The 16802-nt window shown below is 34.9% G+C and overlaps 1 protein-coding gene across 1 annotated transcript in view; it reads left to right on the forward strand.

The window, feature by feature from the left end:
* CSMD3 (CUB and Sushi multiple domains 3) overlaps nucleotides 1-16802 on the forward strand; it is a 659839-nt gene that overhangs the window by 77004 nt on the left and 566033 nt on the right. Inside the window, exon 4 of the mRNA XM_010577127.1 lies at nucleotides 7184-7378. Within this exon, the coding sequence (XP_010575429.1) occupies nucleotides 7184-7378 (195 nt within the window). The remainder of the gene's footprint in view (nucleotides 1-7183; nucleotides 7379-16802) is intronic.

Consider the following 16802-nt stretch of genomic DNA (forward strand, 5'->3'; position numbering starts at 1 on the left):
GTCGAAGCTTTCTGTTGATTTCACTTGGTGCTGGATTATACTGTCATATGGTAAAATCAGTGACTGCCATTGTCTTTTTGCATGGTCTTTCAGCTCTCTAGTGCTGTTCTGTGTCTTCTGCTGATTTAAACAGATATTCCAAAAAGTGTATTGCATGTGAAGGGAATGTATTGCAAACCCTGGACCATTTCTTGTATTACATTTGTCATGCTCACTGTATCAATGTTACTACAGTACTACAATTATCACTTGTTTCCTTCACTATCCTGGAGGGTTTTTTGCTGTACTTCTTGTTGCTGTTGGTGTCTTGCTTGTAGAATTATATTAATGCAGTTCTAATTCACTTAATGCTGAAATGGGTTTGTTCCTATAAAAATAACATATGACTTTAATGCTATAAATAGAAACATTCTTGTGAACTTGCAAAGAAGGCAAATGCAGTGATTGTTTCAATGTACTTAGAACCAAAATCAAGCTCAGTATAACAATCTACATTTAAAGTTCCCTCAGGACACAGTTTTAAAAGACTAATACTAATCAGTGGCTTTACTTCAGATAATCAAGTTCCTCTGTCATTTTTTTGGCATGAAAATAATTTCAAAGGGAAGAAAAAAGCAAAATGATGTAATTTATTAAAAAATAGGTAAGAAACTATGCAATGTAATTAGCTGTATTATCTTTAGTGAACGGTAGAGACCCTCAGTGAGGTTACTATTACAAAGATACTTCTCTATCAAAGAGCAATTAAGAACAGGAGAAGAAAAAAACCATGTTTTACCTTGTTTTCCTTTAGAGAAAAAAAATTAAATCTTTCTCACACTTCCTCTTGCCTACCTATTTATAGATAGATACCAGAATATGACAGTCTCTTTTGATTGACCCACATAAAATGCAGAAAGCAAAAGAAAAACTTCAGAGAAGTTTTGGTTGTTAGACAAACCATTACTGCTGTAAACAAATGTGAATTTCAGAATAGTGACTCTTCATTCTGCACTTGTATCTTGAGGTGAGAGGTCTGTTGGAATCACAGAATAACCACTTTTATTGTTAAATAACTACAAAGGAAAGACCTGGACTTTGGGGGAGGTGATTTTTTTCATTTAATCTCTGTTTTATTAAACCTGTATTACTCATGGTAGATCTTTCAAAGCATTCATTTATAATGTCTGTTTCGTTGCTCTCTGAACCATACATATTTATGCAGTGAAATTGCCACTTAGGTATTAAGTTTTTCATTTTTTCCTTCACTGCACTGATACTGCCTCCTCCAAATTTTTCTTGTGGTTTCCCTGACTCTGTAAACTCAAGTGGGACAGGTATGTATATATATATATTTCAGAATGCATGTACGAAGACAATGGTATTTCTATATTCATCAGTTAATTCTTCTAGTCCCTTTTGGATCTAAACCTAGACCACACTTACTCATATATTAAGAGCAATGTGAATGAGGACAGAACAGAAAAGAAAGTACGCAAAATATATGTTATGAGAAAAAAGGGAAATATTATGAGGTAGAAACTATGCATCTAAGCTACTTTTTTAGTTTATAAAACCTTTGGAAAACTATGTGCAACTAAAATAAACCATTACAAGATTCGATGTAGGTGAATTGTGGACAACTGAATGTCAGGGTACTTAATATTGTTAAAAATGTATCATCTTTCCTAATATTTGGGACCCTTGGAATGTATAGCACTTTATTATACCCACACACATACTACATGTAGCACTTCTGAAGTTAGTCTTGAGTCTTCAATACCAAAGCATTCTTGCTTGTCAGTAAGATAAACTACATATGTGTTGCTTTTCCAAGGGTTATCTGTGTACAGCCGTGTTCTAGTATTTCCAGTTACACTAAGTCCTGTCCCAAAAGACAACTGGAGTGGTCCCTAGAATGGTGTATTCCCTGGACCATACTCAGGTTTTTCTGGCAGAGGACTTATTTGTGTAGACACAAATGAACAAGCAGTCTAGGACCAGTGCCATGCAGTAATACAGGAAAATATCCAATCTGACACTGTAGGGATACCAGGAGTATTCAATTTCAAAAGTAATGAATGAAACAAATATTAGCCTCTTGGGATATTTCAAAGGTTTTCAGTGAGTGAGTACTCATGAAGATATACATTTTATATTGACTGTGTTTCTCACTTTAGGTTGTGAAAAATGGGATCATAGTGATCTGTAATAGCTGTGAACAAAAACTGTGACAAAGATATGGATCAGCCCTTTAAAAAAAGACAAAATTCTTTATGTTCTTAGATTTCTAATATAAGATTTAGTGTGTGAAGAACATTAATTTTCAGCAGAGAAAATACAAATAGTTTCCACTGAGCTGAATGCAACGTAATGATATCAAAAATGCATTTTTTACTGGAATATTTGCAAATACTTGTTCTGAGTATTTGGACATCAAATTATAAATTTCATGCTTAAACAGTTTAGGGAGGACAGGTGCTACTCTTGATTTTATAAATAACATAAAAGAAAAAACTCCTGACTTAAAATCTGCATAAAAAGAAAGTAAATTTGAAATTTCCATATCTGGTTAAGACTTGTTTCTCCTTGAGTGAATGCTGAGAAGGAGAGGCTCAACTTCTGCCAGCCTTGTTTTTGAAACTATTGTCACAAAGAAATTATATTTAACATGATTTAATTTGAATAGTTTATTAATTACTCTGTATAAGTAAGTGGCTAAATTTCTGCTAATTAAACTCTTTAACGAGGTGTGTCCATTCCTGCTAAGCAGAACTCTCTGAGGTATATTTTACCCACAGTCTTTCAACAGAATTTCCATTGACATTAATAGTAATTAATGAAATAAAAACTTAATGAAATGCATTGAAGGGTATTTTGATCTCAGTGTTTTATCAACATGTAAAAAAAAAATAGAGGACAAATAAGTTCATATGTACCTTGCTTACAGGTGCAATATTGATTTTAAAAAGCATTTTGGGTTTGCACAAGCAAACAATGCACATGATTTCAGAGATAACTGACAATTAAATCTAGGACAAAGAAAATTCTTACTTGGAGAGAGATTGAAACAATTGGGACAGCTTGCTTGAAAAAGGAGATGAGTAACAATACACAATAAAAATGTAAAAAAGTAGGATAGTGTAAAAAATTCAATTATTTCAAAGTACATGAACAAGGAGAAGTTCAACCAAATTACAATGTGGCAAATTTAAAATGAAATACTTTTCCATGCTTCATATCATTACTGAATATCAGAATGTCACTGAAGTCAAGAATCTGTGCAGAGCTGAACAAAAATTACAATCTAGTTTGGCAATTCCTGTGTTCCCTGATAGATGACAATCTCAAGGTAACAATCTGTAGCTTTAAATGGCAAGGAGTTGGTATTACAGTGTCACATTCAGTTTGAAAATAAATGCTACCTATCAAAGAAGACTAATACAGTTACTTGGTGAATTACAAACACACACACCCCCCAAAATAATGCACTTGTATATGTTCAAAATGAAAATACTCACAGAAAAAAACCTAATGTATTTTAAATTGTACAATTTATTTTCTATTTTATTATCTGGAATCAGGAACAAAATGACTTGAAGGGTTAGAAGTAGCAACATGCTCACTAACTTCTTCCATAATATTAAAAAGTTAAAGGAAAATGGCAAGTATTCTTTTTAGACAAGTTATATAGTATTTTAACTGGAAAATCAGTTTCGTTTTAGAAGGAGGTTGATTTTTAATTAGTGCTTTAAAATATAATATAATTTCATAAGAATATATTGCCTTCTGTGGGTAATTCTTGATGAGACAGCAGTAAGAGTAAAGTAAGCAGTTTTAGGCAGTGACTGTTAAAGGCATCACTAATCTTTATATTCTTCATTTCAAGGGACAGAGAATCTTTTTGTGACCTTTTTACAAAGCACTAAGAAATACAGGCCTCTGAAAGATTTCATCTTCTTGGAGAAGCTGCAAATAAAAACACTGTGTACAGGCAGAGTTTTCAAGTTAATATAATATGATTTGTTAAGATAACCAAAATCCACAGGATGATATTCTTACCTCTATTTTGACATGCTATGATGATAAATAATAACTGGAGTGGCCTTGAAAACCTTTAAAGGATTTAAGAGAAATCCCTTTGAACAAATATGCAGGAGTCAACTGCAGTGTTTCCTTCTTTGTAAAGCTTGCAAGCAGATTTCAGAACAGGGGAGTTTTGCTGGAGGACAGAACACGTAGCTTGATAAAGCAGTAGTAAGAATATCAACTGTTTAGGTGAGCTTTGAAGTGACCAAGATGAGACAGGCTATCTTTTTACTTCTATGTTGTGTCCTTGTGCAAGGCAATGAAAGTCAAATCCAGATTCACAGAGTTTATTATGTAAGAGAAAGAAAGAAATAGCAGCAACATCAGCAACTAATCTGCATATTTAACATATTCACATCAAAACATGATTGGTACAGCAATCTTGCAGATGAACACATTGTTAGCATATATTTCATATATAGCATATATATGTATAGAGGTGTATAGCATATATATGACTATACTGGATTCTTCCTTTTAATAACTGTTACATAGTTTTGTTTCATGGCTGGTATCAGAAATCTAATAATATATCCTAGTTCTTGGCATGGAAGTTTGACAATGTAGCCTATCTCATGAGCCATACTGCTTGCTGAGGCGATCAGCACTGGTGCAGGCACGTTCTGCAGTGGAGCAGGGGTTCACGGCATACAGGAGGGGTTTCCTGAGGCAGAGAAAGCCCAGGAGAGCGCAGAGACCTGCCAGGAGCCAGCAGCTCTCACGAGGGTGAGCGGCTGATGAGGCGTGGGCAGGGCCAGGAGTAACGGCAGCCACACCCCACTCCCACCAAGGGCAGCGCTGTGGCCAGAGCGGGCAAACAGGGCGTGGCACATCAGCCAGGGTGTGGCGCCACGGTTTGCACGGCAGTTCGTGCCCGGGAGGGCACTGCTTCGAAGGAGGGGCATTCCACTGGCCAAGTGGAGAGGCTTGAAGCCCACAAAGACTTGTGGTCAACGGTTCAATGTCCAAGTGGAGAGCAGTGACAAGTTGCATTCCTCAGGGGTCAGTATTGGGACTGGTGCTGTTTAACATCTTTGTCAAGAGATATGGGCAGTGGGATTGTGTGCACCCTCAGCAAGTTTGCTGATGACACCATGCTGTGTGGTGTGGGCGACGCGCTGGAGGGAAAGGATGCCATCCAGAGGGACCTTGACAGGCTTGAGGGGTGGGGCCGTGTGAACCTCATGAAGTTCAACAAGGCCAAGTGCAAGGTCCTGCACATGTGTTGGGGCATTCCACGTACAAATACAGGCTGGGCAATGAGTGGGTTGAGAGCAGCCCTGTGGAGAAGGACTTGGGGGTATTAGTGGATGAAAAACTAAATATGATCCAGCAATGTGCACTTGTAGCCCAAAAAGCCAACCATATCCTGGGCTGCATCAAAAGAAGTGTAACCAGCAGGTCAAGGGAAATGATTCTCCCCCTCTAGTCCGCTCTCATGACACCCCACCTGGAGTACTGTGTTCAAGTCTGGGGCCTTCAACATAAGAGAGACATGGACTTGCTTGCATGGGTCCAGAGGAGGGCCACAAAGATGATCAGGGGGCTGGAGCACCTCCCCTGTCAGGGTAGGCTGGGAGAGTTGAGGTTTTTTGGCCTGGAGAAGAGAAGGCTCCAGGGAAACCTTATAGTGGCCTTTCAGTACTTAAAGTGGGCCTATAGGAAAGATTGGGAAGAACTCTTTAACTGGGATTGTAGTAATAGGACAAGGGGTAATGGTTTTCAACTGAAAGAGGGTAGACTGAGATTAGATGTAAGTAAGAAGTTCTTCACTGTGAGGGTGGTGAGGCACTGGAACAGGTTGCCCAGAGACATTGTGGATGACCCATCCCTGGAAGTGTTCAAGGCCAGGTTGGATGGGTCTTTGAGCAACCTGATCTAGTGGAAAGTGTCCCTGCCCATGGCAGGGGGGTTGGAACTAGGTGATCTTTAAGGTCCCTTCCAACCCAACCCATTCTATGATTCTAGTCTATGATATTTAAATATGTTAGTATATGTGTGTGTGTGCCTGTGTACACATACTCATGAGCACATCAGGGATGCAAAAGAATAATTTAGTATATGGAACTCAGAAAAAGAAATTAAGACAATACATATATACCCTTCTGTTCTTCCATCTTGTTTCCTTACTTTGTAGATTAGGGAAATTTGCTATGAAACCAAGTACAGGTTTACCTGATTTGTCTGTTCCCTGTTACCACTAGGCTGGTAAGTATACTTGGTACAAGCTTTAAACACCTCAGGATGAGATTATGAAACCTCTTTTGCTCATATTTGTACAAAATCTATCTTTCTATGTCCATTAAGTAAAGGACTTCAGCAGTAAATGATGGGAAATGTTGTAATCGAGCTATTTATGATGCTGAAACATCAGTCAAAAGTTGAGTGTGAGTACCACCTAGTAAAAATGAACTCTAATTAATGTCCTCCGAGATCAAACTAACAGCAGAGCTGCGACTCATTTTGCATTCTTAGTGGTTTAAAGCTCTGCATTAGAGTAGAAGTCACCCAGATCTATGGTATTCCATATGTTTACATTAACCAATCTTTTGCTCAGAAATCTGTTACCCACAGTATCTCACCACTTTTGACTCATTATCTAAAATCTGTTAAATCATTCAACAGCTTCCTGATCATGCTTAAGCTTATGTTTGTTAAAACTTTCTCCTCGTGTTCTGTCTTGAGTAGTTTTATTTATTCTTCCAAATTTGACGGATTCGAATCTGATGTTCTTTCATGTCTGTATTAGTTTTGTTTATTGTTTTGCATTTGTATAACTTGAGTCAGAAATATATCAAGTTCCTTTGTTTCCTCTTCCTATGTAGTAAGTTCTTTGTTATCAATTAAGAAAAATATATGAATATATCTACAGCTGGAGCTTAAGGAAAACCTCTTGCTCATTTTCCTATAATATTCTACCTTTCGATATGTGGGTACATAAGCAGACACTTAATAGACTGTCAGTATTGTCTTTTCAGTGTTAAGAGTTGTATAACATCCATGAAAACACATTATCTGCCTAAAGTTGCCATAATTTATGTGTTCTATATTCTTCAGCAAAATGCAGTACTGATTTATAAAAACAGTATAAGTAATAAAAATATGTCTTCTCCAGAATTACAGAGTAGTTCCTGTGGCAATCCAGGAGTTCCACCAAAGGGTATCTTGTACGGTACAAGATTTGATGTTGGTGACAAAATCCGATACAGCTGTGTAACTGGATATATTTTGGATGGCCACCCTCAGCTTACTTGCATAGCAAACTCTGTGAATACAGCATCATGGGACTTCCCTGTTCCTATCTGTAGAGGTAAGAAAAATGCTACAGTAATGTTCTTGAATATATCCATTATATTTATTAGTATGAACAACTTTAAATCTCTATTTTAATTATTAACTTTTAGACTGTGATTAAAGAAAGAAAAGCCTTTTTGAGTATTTTGATCTCTTGCTCACATATGTGATGTATCTCAACATATGCACCTACTAATTTTTAAGTCAATACCCTATTAAAATGATATTTCTCATTTATTTAAAAATGTATGTAATGAAATAAGAACTAGAAACCTAGTAATAAGTAGGACATAAGTGTGTGTGTTCAACACGTTTACAACTATGGGAATGTAATTTTGGGATCCATTAATACTTCTGACTTTTTGTCATGTAGTATCTTGGATACTGAGCAAGCAGAAGTTTGAAACTACCAAAACAATTGAGTTAGAGGGACTTCCCCTCATTCTCAGTCAGATTTGATATCTTAAGATTTCTATATAGCATATCCCTTGTATTCTAACAAATACTGCAGGTCAAATCCTTTTCCCTTGCTCACATTAGAAATACAGCAGTAGTTGGGGATCCTGTTTTATGCGTAAATCTTATTTTCTAAGAGTATTAGAGAGAAATAATGTTTGCAGAGTAATGGAAGGAGCTAAGCTGGTAAAATGGAGAAATTATCACTGCTATACACAACCAAATGCAATAAAGATAGTATTTTGATGAAACACTTATATCAGGCAAGCTTGAAATCCTTTACTGGATTCACAGGTTAACTTTACAAAATGTAACATTTATATTTGTCTAAAAAATGTGATGCAGTCTTGCAGGGCCTATAAAAACATTCCAACTGAAATTAACATTCTGATAAATTTCTGATTAAAAAAAATAAAATCAAAATTCAGTTGGGTTAAAACCTAGTTAACCAGCACCAAAAAAAAGTAGTTATATATGGGAAATGTGTATCACTGAAAATAGCATTCTATTGTTTCCTATTCTTAGCTTAGAGTTATTTAATATGTTTATCCATGATCTTGAAGAAAATACAATTACTGATAATATTATTTCCTAGTAAAATTACTTACAACTCCTGAATCTTCCCCTCCTACTTCCCAGAAAAAATGCTAGCTAATAATGAAGAAGATACACAATCAAGGCACAAACCCAGATTTTGTTTGTGGAGATAATCATAAAAAAGATTTGATGAGAATATGTTAACTTGCACAAAACTTAACGTTTGTAACAAAGTAGAAGGCTAATGGACTACACTGTAGACCATTGTTCAAATTCTTGATCTGCCAATTTTGAAATGAATTGGCATAAAAAATTGTACTCTTAAATGAGGAAGATGAGAGACTTGAACCTGATGCTTCCACTTGCCAGTCAGTCATCACAGTCTGTGTTACACATGCTTTCTTTTGATACATTTTTCAGCAGAACTTCAGATAGATTTTGTTTTTATTCCAAGGGGATGTGAAAATACACAGTGTAAATTTGAACTAGAATGATAAGCTCCCAAAGTAGTCTTATGGTTAAACATAACTCTATTGTGTAAGTAGAAGACTGTCACATAAGAATATAAAAAACATATTTCTTTTTATTCATGATTAGAGACGTCATTATCTGAAGAGTGTCAGTCTCTAGGGCAAATAGTTGACAAATTGGAAAGGATTCAGAAAAAGAGGAAACAAGCTCTGTTAGATTTCAAAATTGTTATTTTGTCTAGAGACTGAAGGAACTCAAACTTTTCAGTGCATGTGAAAGAGGATGAAGAGGTGACTTGATTTACTGCAGAAACTCATGCAGAAGGAAAATATTTTTTGGAGAAGACAGTTCTCTAATCAATAGCAGTGAAGAATCTAAGGGGTAAAAGCTTGACAAATAAAAAATAAAAACCCCCAAGGTACACATTTTAATAGTGGTGATTACAAATTACTGAAACATAACCTAGGAATGTGACAGATTCTTGATTTAAGATTTAACATCAGGCATAATGCCATAATGCACCAAATTAGCGTTAAGGTATTTTTTGTCGATGTTCAATAAAAAATTTAACTAATTATTTTCAACAGTTCCTTCTATACGTCTATGTCTGATATCAGAAACATCTAACTTTACATTTAATACAGAGACCTTTGTGGTTCAATTCTAACGAATTTGTCCTAATTTTGTCTAATGCAATTATCCAACACAGAATTCTGCAGAAGGTTGCTAAAGGTGATTATCCACTAATGAGCTTCTTATCTCTTTCTCTATGTTTGCCATGGAGACTCTCTTTAATTGAACACTCATCTTTAAAGAGTTCCTCTGATAAATGTCTTATTGTTCCCTATCTATGGTCATTATATCTAAAACAGAGAATCCTGAGAAAACAAGTGAAGTGGTGTATAATTTTGAGAGTATATGTGTTGTGTAAGAATTAATTTTTCTCAACACTAAACAACTTGACTACTGTTTTTTGGTAGATGGCTAGGTCTCTTCCAGACATGCATATACAAGTTGTTCATTTTAATATAATTGGTTGGATTCCGGAAATATGTGTGATGACCTAGGAAATGTCATTGTCTGATTTGTTGGAAAAAAACCCCAAGAATAGCACAAAAGTATGCTTTATTCAATATTAATTTGGGGGTTTTTGTTTGTTTGTTTTTACCTATAGGAAACACATTGAACAAAGCTCTGAATTTACAGCATGTTTAGATGTCAGCAGAGTTAAGCTCATATATGTCTTTAGACCATCTGTGTGTAAATGTCATTGTCATCTGCCTCTTGTAACTCAGAACAAGTAAATTTGGGGAGTAATTTTTTTTTTTTTTTTTTGGAACATTCCTTTTACATTGCCTTCACTTTGAATGAAGAGATCAGGAGGATGTCATGCTTGTGTTTTAGCAATGTCATTCTTACAGATTGATGTCTCAATGAGGGGAATCTCACTGGAATCAACAGTGCTTTGTACTGCCACAAGCATCCATACGTGAGACCATGTTGCATCTTTATGGTTTAAATTTGGTGCATAACACTAATATTTGTATTTTTTTAAGTTACACATTTTTGGGCCAAATTTTTTCCATGAAGAAAAGAGTTATTCCTCAAATGGCTTCCTTTTGCTTTACTAGTTTCCATAGGACTGAATTGCAAAATCAAGGCATATACCTAACAATTACTTTATTTCATATCCTGTTTGTCAGGGAACATAGTTTGAATAAACAAAGTTTTTCACCTGTCATTTACATGCTGTGACATTCATTAAAATACTGTAATTTTTATTAGATTTACTAGAAGTGCAAAAATACCTTAATTAAAAGAAAACTAAATTGGATTTATTGTGTTGTGGTCAATTATACTGTGCACAACCCATGAGTAATTTTTAAATAAAGTCTTCTTCCCTGACAAATTAATTTTGATAAGGTTGTTTTCAACAGTGAAACATGACAGCAGCTTTATCATATCACCTATTCCTGAGATAACATTGCAGCTTGCAGTTTCTCCATAATGCAGCAAGCTAGAATAATTTACTGAGGCTAATAAATAAGGTTACATTTATACATAATATTGTCATTCTATAAAGGTTATAATAATTAGACACTTTTGTAATCAAGGAAGTATTCTAACTTTTATATTTTTAAAGCTTTTCCTATTCCAGGGTAAAATAGATATTGTAAGATATTTCATTCTAAAACTGGGGATTTTTTTTTAGAATTCAGAAATTTCAAAACTATAATATAGTTTTATTTCTATTCTTAGAAGTTCTATAAATATATTTTCACCATTTCCTGTACATATAGCTACAAAATATTTGTCACTGTAAACCTTCTATTCTTATTTTTAACAAGAGGCTTTGTTTTTCCACTTGTTTGAATTGACATGCATTTTGGTCAAACAAGTGCACAACCCACTGACTGTAGGTACTTTTTTTACATGGACAAAACGCATTTCTGCTTTTTTGGCTATTTATCTGGGAGGATATTGAGTTATTTTTCCATATTTTGTCATGACAGGTAAAAGACTAAAGCAGTTGTTACTAAATTCCAAGTCTGGGAATTCTGTAATTCCCCTGCAACATATATTTATGTATATATAAAGAGATGCTTATTTCTACCTATCTGTATAGACGTATACTTAATTTCTTCTTCTTCAGTGGATTTATTCCAAGTAAACTGGATCAAGATATTTATAAGCTCATATTTTAAAAAGTGATCTATCTGGTGTCAAATTTGAATATTAGAATATTCAGCTCAGTGTTGAAGTATTTTGCTATTTCCTGTGTGCAGAACCCACCAGAGAGGAAAACTGGTTAATTGCAAGTCATTGGTATAATTCTGTGACTACATAGACACATGACTATACAGTATTTCAAATACATGCTGTAAATTTTGAAATAAAAGTATACCTAAGAGTCTTGTAGGCCCTCCAGTACACTTTCTTGAAGGGGTATATCTGTTTATATAAGGCCTACAATAGTATGGAATTTCAAAAAAAAAAAAAAAAAAAAAAAAAAAAAAAAGAAACTTCATGTAACTACCAAGAAGTATTCATATAACAATGTAAATATTTCACAGACAGATTTGGTTGCAGATAGGTAAATGATTTTATGACAGTGTGGCAAATAGAACCTAGCAATATGAGCAGTAAATAAGCTGACTCTGCCTTTGTGTCTTTGTTGTAAGCTGGGCTTTGTAGGCTGTGGAGAGAACAAAGCAGGAGATAAAGTCAAAGTACTGCACTTGATGCCATGCAGTGCATTAACTAGTGGATCTGACAATATACACAGAGGAAAGTGAAGTGCACTAACTTAAAAGCAGGAATAAATTACATTTCATGGGGAATGAGCATTTTTTTGTCTGAAGCCAGTTCTTATATACAAGCAGTTGTTGCTGCTTATTCTTGGGAAAAGCCCCAGTATAGCTGTGTGAGACTGGAGTAAAAACATCTTGGATTATTTAAATGAAGTTAAAAAGAAAACCAACAAAAACATTTTGTAGAATGTTGTATTTGTATATAAGACAAGAAGATGACATGACGCTAATGAATGAACAATTTTTCAGATTGCTCCACAGGTCCTTTTTGGGACAATATAAATCAGTGGCTTAGAATGGCCAACACTCTTATGGTTGGTATATTAAAAAAAGTAAATGGTCTACAAATAGCAATGATGCTCGCCTAAAATTAGAGAAGTTAATTAAAATTTGGGGAGGGTGGGGAGAAATTATGGAAAAGGTCTACCATTTTATTGAAATAGTAGTATAATATATATGTGTATTTTCAAGTAGAATGCTGTGTGCTTTCAACCAGGGTCCAGAAACTCTGCAAAATAATACCCTGAATGACTTTTTTTATGAAGAAAGTTACATTACCTTTTGTTGCCTTGAATTTTTGCAATAAAAGAACTTTGAGTGGTTTAGTTATCTTTAAAATGTGTAATTCTTAGAATCAAACTTTTGCCTCTATGAAAAGCATTGAAATTGCTCTCTAGTATACCCTACCATACTTGTATTTTCCCATTGTATTAGTGTTATTCTCAGGATAGTATCTGGTTCTCATTATCAGTCAGGGACATTTCACGTAAATACACAGTCTACTTATGTGAACAAATATATCTGAGCCTGAAGAATAGGAAATCCCCACATGAATTTTAACCTGTGATCAGATCCATGGATTTCTTATTATTCAAAGTAGTGGTGAAACTTACTGAATTATTTGAAGCTACTCTAAATCATTATTGATGTGTTGTGAACTAGGAAATTGGTACAGAAATGTAGATGTTTATTATATTAGAATTATCATATATTCCTAACACTAATGCTAAAATATATTAGTTTTACTGTGCTAATAATAACAATATTAACCTTACTAATATATATGGTGTCTGTTAAATTGAACTCACTGAAAATATACAAGCAATAATAATGATCTAACATAGTATGCATTCCTTAACCAAACAATATTATTTGTGAGAGTTCTGATTGGTTTAAATCCATTAGATTCATGTCCAAAAGCTGTGTTTGTTCATTTATGATAATGATGGCCACTTAACTAAGTTCTTATGATGGGTGGAGAACTGGAAGTACCTGTTGTGCTCACCTGTGAAAACTTAGTGTGTAATGATGTGCTACTATAGTAGTGATGATACTTAAAAAAAAAAAAAAAATCATTACTAATTTTCAGAAAGCAAACCTCATATGGAAACTTCTTAATACAAAGAATTTAATTTTATTAGTTTTTTTTTTAAATCAGGATTTAAATGTTCAAAAGGTGATTAAGAGATATACAGAAGATTGGGATATAGTTAACAGATTAGGAAGCAATCCAAAACATCTTAAAATGTTTTCCTTGTCCTTTCATTAGAAATGTATATATCTAGGTCAGAATATTCATCAGAATATCAGAATCACTCTTTCATTTGGTTTACATAGTTTGCCTTTGCACATCCTCATGGGGTTTCAGGAATTCCTATCAGTAGTGAGGAAAGCTGTCCTAAGACCCATTGGAAATTTACATTAGCAGTGTGCAAACCCTCAACTGGTGTGATATAGTCCAGAATAAAAAGGTATTTGGAACAAAGTAAGTAGCATTCACCAGTGCAGTAACCATCTTAATTTGAAAAAACAGGCCTCTTAAATTACATCTCCAAGCAGTATATAGAGGACTGGGGAAAGAAGCAGAATTGAACCGTTTCTAAATAAATTAAATTATGTTTAGAAGAAGAAAGAAAGTATATGTAATTATTCCAGAAATAGAATGTTTACAGGCAGTTGTAGTTCACACAAAAGTAAGGAAAAGATAGACATAACAATGCATTATCTTGCTACTTTTAATGGAAAAAGTACCAATAAGATCAAATTTAATAACAGAAGATTGTTATAACAACTGATACAGACAACGAAAATGAAAAAAGAAAGACCAGATTTTAAATTCAAGAAATCTAACCCAGTACTGAACAAAATAAAACTTCTTGAATACGAAAATGTTCGAGCCCACAGTTGTGTTCAAGGCTGGGAATTAGGACTTCTTACAACAAGTGGGGGTAGTTAATGAAAAGCTTGAAACACTGTTTTTATCTCCTGTTTTCTTAAGAGTTTTCTTTAGCAAGGACAAAGGACATAAAAGTAAATGATGCATTGACCATATTCACATATACTATTGAAATTATGTTGCAAAATTGTCACTGAGGACAACATAAAAGTGAGAATTATACCTGCAATTGAAAGGGGAAAAGATTACTCTGAAGGATCAAGATGAGTGAATGGGAAGGAGAAACTTGGAAAAGTAAAATACTGGTTTAGGATGGTAACTGACAATTTGAAAAGTTTGTTTTGGTATTATGTACAGTGCAGTCATCAAAACACAATACTAGAGGTGTTAATTCCAGCAAAGCCCCAGTCTTTCACATGTGATTTAAAACAAATTTCTAATCAAGTTTATTTGTTAGAAACCCCTAAAGACAATTTTAAGAGGAGAGGTGTTAAATATATATAACTCTAGCTCAATTCCAGCTTGGGCTAGTAAATTCTCCTTATGCTAGGTAATTGTTTTCTTATAACATCTTACATTCCTCTTAGGTTCATTTTCTATGTGGCATTCCTGGATTAATCCTTTCTAGTGATAAGTTAGCATAAGTAATATTTGTAAAATAATCTGAGATACTTTGAAAGTAATTACTGGTAAATCCCAGGTTCATTAACTCACTTTACTAAAATGCTTAATCCAAAAAGCTTTTGCTGCCATAGGCTTTTAAATAGACTAGTATATTTTCCTCAGATTATTGAAATTATGGCTTGATAAAAATTTCTGTATCTCTCACTTTCTGCCTAAAATGAGAGTTTACCTGTGTGTAAATGGAAATTGTGAAAATATTATTCAGTATTTAAGTAACACTTTACAAACCCTGATTTACAACTCAGTCGTAATTAAATCTGGAAGGCAGAAGTCATAACAAATTATTTTCCTGAGAAGTCTTTAAAGCCCTTCAGATATTACTCCAAGAGAACAACTGATTGCCAGTCGTGTTTTTTGCAGGCAAAAGATTTCATTGCTAAAATTCTAGCATGACATTTTAGCATTCTTCAAGACTTCATCTTTATTAACCGAAAGAATGATTATTGATTTGCCTATGGAACATGAATCTTGCTCCTCAGCATTAATTAATCTTCTTGTTCTCAGCATTGGCAGGAATATTGCTGGTTTATTCAAATACTAAGACAGCATTGTCTCTGTCCTGTCAGATGGATTTCAGATTGGTAGCCTGTTTTTAAACAGAAAATATTTAAAATTGTCCACTGATGAAGGAGTCTGAAGATGGTTCAGTTGTGTTACAAAAATAAATTTAGAATTTCACAAAATTTAGTCATCTTTTTATTCAGCTCTGCAAATTCAGTGTTAAAAACAATCTATAAATACAATGCTATAAATTGTGTTGACACTGGAAGGGCATTTAAATGTAATAGAAGCTGTAGCAGATGTTTATTACATGTGTATGAAAGATTCCATTGTATTTAAGGTGGCCAAGAAAGGCCCGGCAGCATGGACTTAATCTCTTGTAGAATTGACTGTAATGAGCATATAGGTAAGAGGTCTGCCTTGTTAACTCATTTATGTTGTATGATGGCCTTCTGAGTTTTGTTCGGGATGCAACCTTTGATAGTAGATCTGTACAAATTTAGCACATAACATTTCTTTCACATTTCAGTCAATTAGTGGAACTGACCTTATTTCACCAGAACAGAGCAGTTTATGAGCCAAAGTTCTCTTTGCTGCTCTACATCGTTGTTGTGACCCAGGCTGGACAGATAAGGAAGTCATGTTGAATTTGGAATTCCCTCAGGCTAAATTACAGTGAAACGACACCAAAGGATCAGTTAAACATTTTATTCACGACAGAAGCAAAATGAACTTGGGAGGCATAACAGGAGGTGATGGGGTCTCTCACAACAGGAATTGGCATGAAACTACCTTAGTAAATGGTGTAACCCATGGTAACCATATACAACAATTCAGGGAATAAGGAGAGCCCTCCCGTTGAGTCACGAGGTTCAGAGCAGACCCCCTTGCTTTCTAGACTCCTTCTCAGAGAGGAGCCTAGGGGCGGCTGGATCCACTCCTAGTCCCAGACTTGGTCAATGGCTTTATGTCTTAAAGGAATGAGGTCTAGGGGTTATGGAAAAGGAAAAAGAAAGAAGAGAACAAGACAGAGAGAGAAAAGAGAAGAAAGATTTCACTGGTCCTGGGTCCAGCGTTGGTCCGGTCAGCCGAGGGGTCCAATTCTGATGGGCTTGCGCACCTGGGGCTTCAGTTTGTGCCCTTTTATCATCCTTGCCCATCCTTCAGGCAGGCACTCAACCTCATGAGGCTAATTAGGTGTAACCTTTGGGAAATGGGTCCCTGGGCTTAGGGGTCCTCTGGGGAGTAACTTCCCCTTCCTTGCAGATGTGACCATTGTTTGATCTTTGTACCAGAACAGCTTA

This window comes from Haliaeetus leucocephalus, unplaced genomic scaffold, assembly GCF_000737465.1.
Source record: "Haliaeetus leucocephalus isolate CR32 unplaced genomic scaffold, Haliaeetus_leucocephalus-4.0 Scaffold555, whole genome shotgun sequence".
Taxonomy (NCBI): domain Eukaryota; kingdom Metazoa; phylum Chordata; class Aves; order Accipitriformes; family Accipitridae; genus Haliaeetus; species Haliaeetus leucocephalus.